The sequence below is a fragment of the Colobus angolensis genome, unplaced genomic scaffold (genome assembly GCF_000951035.1).
Source record: "Colobus angolensis palliatus isolate OR3802 unplaced genomic scaffold, Cang.pa_1.0 Scaffold133, whole genome shotgun sequence".
Lineage (NCBI taxonomy): Eukaryota > Metazoa > Chordata > Mammalia > Primates > Cercopithecidae > Colobus > Colobus angolensis.
The window spans coordinates 1,855,258-1,865,974 of record NW_012114411.1 but is presented as its reverse complement, the minus strand read 5'-3'; the positions used below and the strand labels follow the sequence as shown (position 1 = coordinate 1,865,974).

General features: G+C 44.6%; 1 protein-coding gene across 1 annotated transcript in view; it reads right to left on the bottom strand.

Annotated features, from left to right (window-relative positions):
* The window catches only part of MCM10 (minichromosome maintenance complex component 10), a 50,709-nt gene that overhangs the window by 16,774 nt on the left and 23,218 nt on the right, over window positions 1-10,717 (bottom strand). The window contains 5 exon segments of the mRNA XM_011934288.1: window positions 1,493-1,610; window positions 1,698-1,808; window positions 2,641-2,741; window positions 5,268-5,467; window positions 8,071-8,187. Of these exon segments, the coding sequence (XP_011789678.1) occupies window positions 1,493-1,610; window positions 1,698-1,808; window positions 2,641-2,741; window positions 5,268-5,467; window positions 8,071-8,187 (647 nt within the window).

Here is a 10,717-nt window from a genome sequence, read left to right as displayed (position 1 = left end):
TTGTAAGAGATATTTAAAAACAAACAACAAACCTCAGAAATCATCTAGTCCAAACTTATCATCTGATCAATGAAGAAACTGAGGCCTAGGATCACATTACTCACAAAGGCCAGACTCAAGACGGGAGCCAGCCCATCCCAGAGCAGTACTCTTCCCAACCCGACACCCACTCTTGCAAGCTCCAGGCTGTGTTTGCAAACTGCCTATCAAATCCTGCGCAAAGATTAGGTTTCCTTGGCCAACAAAACTCTGAAAATTTTCATTATGCAATGCTTCAAACTGATGGGCACTCTCTATTTCCCATGAGGCCCCCAACTCTGTACATATTTCTATGCCCACGTATATCATTTATGTCACCTATAGGCTCATGATGAATAGCTCTATAGATATCCCACCAGCACCTCAAACTAATCTGCCTGAGAACAAACCCATCGTCTTACTTTCCCAAAGAATTTCCTCTTGTCTTATCATTGACTCCCTTTCATGGATGTTGCCTTTCAGCAGCCCAGATTTGGGATGGCAAAAGGTTCGGCACCAGAGCACGTGTGTGAGCCCAAAACTCGGCCCTAGCATAAACTAGCTCTCCGATCTCCAGGCACACTATTAGTAAAACAAGGCTGAGAAGCCCCCGGAGGCTCAGATGCTGTGTTTATGGAGTACGTATGAAGCGCCTGTGAACCGCAGCTCTCATCAGTATTCAGATGACCTGAGTTCAGGAATCATTCATTTGTCCACCTACCATATGCATTTCTACTTGATTTTTTTTTTATTATTGGCTGAAGCCAAGTAATACATTTCCACTTGCTTTTGCCTCTAAAATGACTCTCTATTTTTAGTGCTTCATTTTTATCATGTATCTAAAGAACTGTACTCTACTCACTGGCTCTTCCTGTCATAAAAAAAACTGAATTGTGGCAAAACCCAGAAATGGCAGCCAGGCAAATCACTTGCATCCAGGAATTTGAGACCAGCCTGGGCAAAATGGCAAAACCCAGTCTCTAGAAAAAAACACGAAAATTAGCCAGGCATAATGGCACATGCCTGTAGTCCCAGCTACTTGTGAGGCCAAGGCAGGAGGATCATTTGAGCCTGGGACATGGAGGTTGCAGTGAGCTGAGACTGCGGCATTGCACTTCAGCTTCGGTGACAGAGTGAAAACCTGTCTCAAAAAAAGAGAGAGAGAAAATGACAGCCAGCAGGTGAACCTACGCTTTCCCCCTTCACAAAAACCCTCTTTACATACATGTCACCCCTTTCCCTTTTCCATGGTGATAATGACTCTAACCTGTACCATTTGGTGTTGGGAGTCACCAGTGTAAGAAATAACACAGCCTTAAATGCTATTCAGGTTATGGGAAAACTATTTTAAACTTTCAGAGTTAAAATGCAGCCAACCGAAACCTGAAGTCACATTCTAGAAATCGATGAAGACGTTCTGAGGACGCCTGAGATGGATGACCCAAACAGGGAATATTAAATCTGCTCCTCTTACCGCTTCTGTATTTCTTCTGATTTCCTTCTCCTCATCTCCAACATACGCTGCTTCTGTTGCTTCAAGAGTGCTGAGGCCGAGATGGACTGGATGGCAGGTTTCGGGATCCCCATGATGCCTGAAACAGAAGCCCACAGACTGAGGGGGTGCCCTGGGCAGCTGAGGGAACACAGGGACACACGTGCGGCCACGCAGCTGATGGTACCTGAAGCCGTGGTTTTGGCTAAATGCTGTTTTAAGTTCCTGGCTCCACACGTCGGCAGGTCCATCAGTTCCTTGAACTCCTCAGAGCAAGACAGGCTCTTCTGGGGTATTCCTGTGCCAGGTCAACACCAGCTTTAGCGGATTCACATTCAGATAGTTTGAGGTCATATGACACACCACTTTCTAAACTCTGCACTCGTAATTTTAGTCATATGTAAACGAAGAAGACGGAATACCAAGAGGAAAGAAAAGAATCCTTAACCTCCGTCACTGGACTCATAGGACGGCAGGTATCCTCAGTATATTTTATTTCTAGTAATGATTAGAATACTAAGCCCTTAAAACTGGGGGTGATTCCATACCCTGTTTCTGGAATAAGGGTGCCTGACCATGGTTTATGACCATAAGCCCAGGGTGGGGGCTGCATTCTCTGATTAAGACTTGTTTTTATTTTTATTTTATTAAAATTTTTTTTTTGTTTTTATGACCAAGACCCATTTTAACAAAAGATAACCAATAAGTTTGGCCAGGAAGGTAATGCTGCTGATTCTAATGCTGGATGTAAAGAGGTGGACCCAGACATACCAAGAAATTGTAAAATGCATACCAAGGTAAGACACAGCTAAAACCAATGTGCTGTTTTTTGCCTTAAGGTCCTGCAAACCAGGCTTGATTTCTTTAGGTTAGACCACACAACTCACTAAGTACAGGTGATGAGCGGATTCTTCTTACTTAAGAGTATGAGCTGTATCCATTTTCAACCCTAAAGACTGCTTGCTTATTTATTTATTTATGCGCATGAATAAGTTCTTAGTGGTGATTTCTGAGATTCCGGTGCACCCATCATTGGAGCAGTGTATGTTGTACCCAACGTGTAGTCTTTTATCCCTAAGGCTGCATAATTAAACTGGAGAAAGACATTTCTTATGGAAAAACAAAATTACCGAGTTTTTGCTGTGTTTCCTGGATGATCAGGTTTGTGCCCTTAACGACCAGATTACTCAGAGTGGTTTGAATCTTCTTCTTAGGGGCCACAGCTGCTGCACTGAAATGACAAGCCACCCCAAAAGGAGAATCACTAAAGCCCCAATGCTCTGATGAGGTAAAGAAGGCATAGATATCATCATTTATGACACACACTGTCAAAATTTCTCAAAACACCATCTAAGAAGGCTTTCTCTTTTTTTTTTTTTTTTTTTGAAATGGAGTCTCGCTCTGTCACCCAGGCTGGAGTGCAGTGGCCGGATCTCAGCTCACCGCAAGCTCTGCCTCCTGGGTTTACGCCATTCTCCTGCCTTAGCCTCCTGAGTAGCTGGGACTACAGGCGCCCGTCACCACGCCTGGCTAATTTTTTTGTATTTTTTAGTAGAGATGGGGTTTCACCGTGTTAGCCAGGATGGTCTCGATCTCCTGACCTCGTGATCTGCCCGTCTCGGCCTCCCAAAGTGCTGGGATTACAGGCTTGAGCCACCGCGCCCGGCCTAAGAAGGCTTTCTTAATGTCCTGGCCCAATAGCATAACTGGTTTATGCACTGTGTCACAGACAAAAAGCTAGAGGCCCTCTGCTTGAGGCATTCTGGAACGAAATTTGGCAAAAGAAAGAAAAAAAAAAAAAACCCAATGCTTTGATCTAGCAGTCTGGATATTTATCTTTAAATAATTAAGGATTATGCAAAAATGTAGAATATGAACAACAGCTTTGTTTATAATGTGAAACATTGGAAACACCATTTGTGTTCACCCATAGGGAACTGTTTAAATGAATTAAGGCAGAGTATGTAAAAGAACACTATGTAGCCACTAAAAATACATAGGACAAGAAAAACATTAATTATTTTACACTGGAAAAAAAGTGGATACAAAGAATAGGGACAATATGATCTCACTTTATATTACTAAAAATTTATACATATGAAAAAACAAAACACAACACCTAGGAGTATATATACCAAGGAACTAACAATTTGGGGTCTTTTTTGAGACAAGATCTCACTCTGTTGTCCAGCCTGGAGTGCAGTGGAGCAATCATGACTCACTGCAGCCTCAACTTCCCCAGGCCCAAGCAATTCTCCCATCTCAGCCTCCCAAACAGCTGGGACTACAGGCGTGCGCCACCATGCCCAGCTAATTGTTTTGCATTTTGTGGAGATGGGGTTTTGTCACGTTGCTCAGGCTGGTCTCAAATTCCTGGGCTTAAGCAATCCTCCTGCCTTGGCCTCCCAGAGTGCTGGGATTACAGATGTAAGCAACCGTGCCTGGCCTAGAACTAATAGTTTTTCAGGTGGTAGGATTATAGTTGGTTTTTATTTTCTCCATTGGTTGAATTGTATGTTCTTTTAAAAGACTAATATACATGTATTGCTTTTAGCAGATTGGAAAAATTCAGAAATCATTTTAAATCTCAAAAACATGCTTACTGTTAAAAAAGAAACAGGAAGTGAGTTCTCTTGCCCCATTTCTGTTGGATTGGGACCAAAAATCTATGTTTTATTCTTGGATCAACTGTAGCTGCCTTGTGCCAAGTCCTCAGATATGCTTTATATAATGTGGTGACGAGGCCACTGATTACAAGCTTGTCCAAACCATAGCCCGCGGGCCACACGCAGCCCAGGATGGCTTTGAATGTGGCCCAACACACATTCATAAACTTTCTTAAAACATTAAGAGACTTTTCTTTTTTTTTTAGCTTATCAGCTATCATTAGTATATTTTATGTGTAGTCCAAGATAATTCTTCTTCTAAAGGGGCCCAGGGAGGCCAAAAGATTGGACACCCTTGGATTACAGCATCAGGGACTCTAGTGACTCTGACTCCTCAGGCAAGGGGCCATGGATGCCTGCCCAGCGTCGCCCCACTCCCCGTGTGGGGCTCCATAGTATATTCACTCACTGAATGAAATTTGGGTTCCACGAGGTCTGTAGCCTCACTCAAATAGTCGTAGGAGAAATAATTAGAAGGGTGTTAACACTGTAATTAACACATTTTTAATGGCCCTGACAAAGGTGCACTATTTACATTAGAAGTCAAAGAGGGGCTGGGAGCAGTAGCTCACGCCTGTAATCCCACCACTTTGGGAGGCCAAGGCAGGCAGATCACCTGAGGTCAGGATTTCGAGACCAGCCTGGCCAACATGGTGAAACCCTGTCTGTACTAAAAATGCAAAAATTAGCTGAGCGTGGTGGCACGCGCCTGTAGTCCCAGTTACTCAGGAGGCTGAGGCAGAAGAATCACCTGAACCTGGGAGATGGAGGTTGTAGTGAGCTGAGACTGCACCGCTGCACTCCAGCCTGGGTGATAGAGTAAGATTTTGTCTCAAAAAAAAAAAAAAAGTTAAAGAGAAGAGTGGGCTCTCTTAAAGTACAACACAACATAAGTCAATCTCTCTCTCCTGAAAGTTTTTATCTCTACCTGGGAATAAAAGCGGTCTTTAACCAACTTGTTTCAGGCAATGAGTTATGAAAGATAAAACCTGTACAAGTATCCTATGACGGTTACAGGAAGGTACAACCAGTAGGTTTAGTCTTTGATAAGCAAAATCCTCTGCCCAAAAGAAGCCCCGAGAACATCTTACATTGAAGCTGCATATGAGGCAGAAGAAACTCCTCCGTAGTAAAAGCCATCTTGGCACAGCCGTTCTTTGAGGCTGGTGCCTCTGCGGGCAAACTTCTTTGGAATTCGTCCTCCAGAGAAGGTGGACTGCAAGTCAGCGCGCTTTGCGCTGAGCTTCTTGTACTGAGCCTGGACATGGTACTGACAGTACTCGCAGTCACGCTGCAAAAGGCAGAGAGCAGTGGCATCAGGATGAGGGCGACAGGCCAGGAAACAGCAGTGAGCAGACACAGTTCCTTCTCCCCACTTCCCGGAACATGACGCATGCAGAGTCCTCCCTGCCGACCTCCACGACCGTTCCCACCGTGGAAGGGGTACTCAGTCCCTGAGGGGAAAAGGTTCTTTCCTGCGAGTCCCCTGAAAGCACTGTTCTGATGAAATTCCCCTTGCCCTCTTTCTACAAAGGAAATCTGCTTCTAGGATGCACCTCGAAAACAAGTTAGGTGAAAGAAGTCAGATACACAAGGTCCCATGTTGTGGAAGTCCTTTTACAGAAGAGGCAAATCCATGGGGACAGAAAGCAGAGTAGACGTCACTAGGAGATGGAGGGGTGGGGATGGCAGTGATGGCTTGAGGGTGCCAGTGTTTCCACAGGGTGATGGAATTCTGAAAGCAGGGAGCTGGCGGTTACACAACTAAATACCATTGAATTATATACATTTTTAAAACGGTTAACTGTATATTGTTAATTTTGCCCCAGTAAAAAATAATTCAAAAACAAAATCAGCTCCCAGCGAGGTTTTTCTAGCTGTTTCTCTGGTTGATCCTCGGAAAAGTGCTATCCTTTCAGTGAGAGAAACAAAGACAGATGGTGCAGCATTGTTCTACTGAGTGAACAGTAGTTATGGTGACAATGGAATTTTTTTTTTTTTTTTTTTTTTTTTTGAGACAGAGTCTCGCTCTGTCACCCAGACTGGAATGCAGTGGCGTGATCTTGGCTCACTGCAACCTCTGCCTCCCGGGTTCAAGTGATTCTTGTGCCTCAGCCTCCCAAGTAGCTGGGATTACAGGCATGCACCACCACGCCCAGCTAATTTTTGTATTTTTACTAGAGACGGGGTTTTACCATGTTGGCCAGGCTGGTCTTAAACTCCTGGCCTCAAGTGATCTGCCCACTTCGGTCACCCAAAGTGCCAGGATTACAGGCATGAGCCACCGCCCCTGTCCAGACAATGGATTTTGAAGAATCTAGTTCTCACGGGGAGATTCGTTAGGTACTTCACTCTGAAACTGCGTTTTCCAATCGTCTCCCACCTTATTCTTTCCTGCCCACCAATTCATTTAATAGGAAGGAATAAGGGAATAAAAAAAGCTGAAACCAAAACCTGTCATGTAATCCTTTCAAAGAACTCTAAGAAGTACCTCTTCACATCTACTACAATGGCTACAACAAAGAAGAAATACAGTAACAGTTGCCGATGAGGACAGGGAGGAACTGGAAAGTTCATCCATTACTGGTGGGAATGTAAAACCGTGGGGCCACTTGGGAAACCAGTCTGGCAGTTCCTCCAAAATCTAGACAGTTACCATACTGACCCAGCAATCCCACTCCCAGGTATATGCCCAAGGGAGTGGAAAACATACATCCACATAAAAACTTGTATGTGAGTGTGTTAGCAGCATTATTCGTAATAGCTAAATGTGGCAACAACCCAAATGTCCATCAACCAATGAAAGAATAAAACAACACGTGGTATATCCATACAATGGAATATTATTTACCCACAAAAAGGAATAAAGTGTCGATAAATGCTACGGCATAGATCAATTGTGAGAAAAATTATGCTAAGCAAAAGAAGCCAGACAGAAAAGGCCACATATTGTGATTCCATTATATGAAATGTCTAGAAGAGGCAAATCCATAGAGACAGCAGGTAGGTTAGTGCTTACCAGGGGTTGGGGGAGAGGAGACTGGGAGTGACTGCTAGTGGGTACTGGGTTTCTTTCCGGGGCAATGAAAGGGTTCTGAAATTACACAGTGGTGATGGTTGCACAACTGTGTGAATGTATTAGAAATTACTGAATTGTTTACTTTATTTATATTCTTTTTTTGAGATAGAATCTCACTCTATCACCCAGGGCTGAAGTATAATGGTGTGATCTCGGCTCACTGAAACCTCTGCCTCCTGGGTTCAAGTGATTCTCTTGCCTCAGCCTCCCAAGTAGCTGGGACTACTGGCACCCACCACCAAGCCCGGCTAATTTTTGTATTTTCAGTAGAGATGGGGTTTCTCCATGTGGGCCAGGCTGGTCTCGAACTCCCGACCTCAGATGATCTGTCCACCTGTGCCTCCCAAAGTGCGGAGATTACAGGCCTGAGCCACCGCACCTGGCCTGAATTGCTTACTTTAAAAGGGTGAATTGTATGGTATGTGAATTATACCTAAATGAAGCTATTATTTTTTTTTAAAGCCCTAAGAAAAGGTATAATGGAGTTAAAATATAGGCTAAAATATAATTTTCATTGTATTTTATCATGTTTGCTCTGTGGAACTATAAGAATTGAAGGCAAACAAAAATTCTGTCTTAAACCTCTTGGTCAGATAAAAGACCACTTTCCTAAGAGGTTAAATCTCCCCATCCTTCCCCTGTCCTCACTTTTTAAAACTGGCAATTATTAACCACACATTAAATTTTCTCATTTTGACTCTTCCTTTAAGTGGGACACTCAGTTCCAAACTGGTCATCACAGCTAAAGTACCTACAGTTTATTCCTAACCATTCTTTTCTTTAGCAGAAACCATCCTAACAAGGCTGAAACCAACCAAATTCACAGTCTGCGTGCACGGCTCTCCGTTCTTCTTCTTGGCTTTACAGGTTCCCAGGTCAAGAGCTTCACCCATAATTAAGACCTTCTGAGGATGATCGATAGACAAACACACCTGTAAGAAAAAGGTGGGGCAGGAGTTAAAGGCAGACAAAATCATGGCCTTTTATTAGCAGGAACAGAAAAAAGAATGGGTGGTGCTGATTTAAGAAGGTTACTGCCGGGCGCAGTGGCTCATGCCTACAATCCTAGCACTCTGGGAGGCCGAGGGGGGTGGATCGCTTGAGGCTAAGAGTTTGAGACTAGCCTAGGCAATGTGGCAAAACCCTGTCTCCACAAAAATCACAAAAATTAGCCAGGCGTGGTGGTGCGTGCGTGTAGTCCCAGTTACTTGGGGGGCTGAAGTGGGAGGATCACTACAGCCTGGGAAGTTGAGGCTGCAGTGAGCTGTGATCGCACCACTGCACTCCAGCCTGGGTAACAGAATGAGGCCCTGTCTCAAAAAGGAGAGAGGTTTTACTGGTCCAAAGGAATCTGAAGCCAGTGCTCTATCACTGTTTTAGGAACAAGGAGAGAGGTTTTACTGGTCTAAAGGAATCTGAAGCCAGTGCTCTATCACTGTTTTAGGAACGGGGTGCAGAAGGCACCTTCAGTTCTCTTCCCATTTTCCATCCTTTCTTTCATCTTTGCGAATGGAATCCTGATTTTGTCTGGGCTGGCCGAGATCTCAGCCTCAGGCAATAGATCCTGTTTCCTGTTTTCCCAGCACTCCTTAGAGCTCGCATTAGCTATGTGATAAGTTCCAGATGCTTAGACGTAAACAGGAGTTGGTAGGGAATCTTTTGCCTTCCTGAAAAAATGAGTTAGGAGGCTGGCTCCCCCTTCCTCCTCACTTCTCGCCTTGAATGGAGATGACTGGAGGGAGACAAGTTCCTGAAGGGCCTCACTGAACTCAGCTCTCTCCCTTCTTGTTTGCAATTGTCTTCTTGGAGAGATTGTACCAAGTGGGACTGTCCCAAATAGCTCGGGCTTTGTCCTCACCCCTCCTAGGACAAGATCTCCTACAACACTTGAGCTCAATAAGCCAAGTGGCCTCCAGGTTATAAAACCTGGATCAGGGTGCTTTCACAATCCCTCCGCTGCAGAGTGAAGAGCACTATGAGCAGACAGGACTCTGCCTGCCTGGAGTGCCTTTCCTGAGCCTTGGTGGACTGGCTCAACCTAGATCTTAGGCTTCTGTGGACTCCCGCTGCCTAATGTGCTTCACCCAACTTGTATAAGTGTTTTGTCTCCCGGGTGCATACTCCCGCAGGCAGGCTTGTGCAAAGCTGCGGGTTGCTTGGTTTGTGCTGAACCACTGGCAGCTGGGTTTGTACAAAGCTTCCAGCCGGACCTGGGAACCTACCAGATCTAGAAATAGTAGAAATTGGGAAGGTGTTTAGAGCTCTCCCACGGGACTGGTAAACAGTGCACGGTGTTCCTCTCCAAGAAACTGGTACCCTTTCACGGTATGCCACTTCACAGTAATGGCTAGAGTTTCAAAGGCATCTTGTGACCAGGAGAGAAAGGCTGAGATTCACAGAGATGTCACTCTTAAATCACTATAGTGTCTACATCTGGATTTTTTTTTTTAATATATGTAAGAAAAATAAGTCCCACTGTTTATTGCTGAAAAGAAACTGTACTTAAGTTTGTTTGTTATTTGCAGCCAAACACATTCCCAACTAATAGAGGAAGATTTGTTGCCATTCTCTGGTGAAAGCAAGCAATGAGATAACATTTTTCTCACTTCTCTTGAAAATAATAATCTGAGTAAAATAGAGGAAAGCTCCGTGCTGGGTCAGAGTAGAGAACTGCCAGCTGCTATTCACACTGTGTCTAGATTTGCGATTTCCTAGAGAAGCAGTGGATAGTGCCAAAACTCTAGTATTTGAGAAGATGAAAATTCACTTTGATTTTAAACTGCAGCTATGGTTGTCATAGTCGATGAAGCAAAATTCCCTCAATTATAAAACACTGCTTTCTTGATGCCACCATAAAAATTTATATTAGGAATCATGCCAGGCACAGTGGCTCACACTTGTAATCCTAGCACTTTGAGAGGTCGAGGCAGGTGGCTCACTTGAGTTCCACAAGTTCCAGGTTCGAGACAAGCCTGGGCAACATAGTGAAACCCAGTCCCTAAAAAAAACACAAAAATAGGCCGGGCATGGTGGCTCATGGCTGTAATCCCAGCACTTTGGGAGGCCAAGGTGGGTGGCTCATCTGAGGTCAGGAGTTCAAAACCAGCCTGGCCAACATGGTGAAACCTTGTCTCTACTTAAAGTACAAAAAAATTAGCTGGGCATGATGGTGCATGCCTGTAATCCCAGCTACTTGGGAGGCTGAGGGAGAAGAATCACTTGAACCTCGGAGGCGGAGGTTGAAGTGAGCCAAGATGGTGGCCATTGCACTCCAGCCTGGGCAACAAGAGTAAAACTCCATCACACACACACACACACACAAAAACCCCACAAAAATTAGCACAGTGTGGTGGTGCACACCTGTAGTTCCAGCTACCCAGGAGGCAGAGGTGGAAGTATCACTCGTGCCCAGGAGATGGAGGTTGCAGTGAGTCAAGAATATATCACTGTACTCCAGCCTGG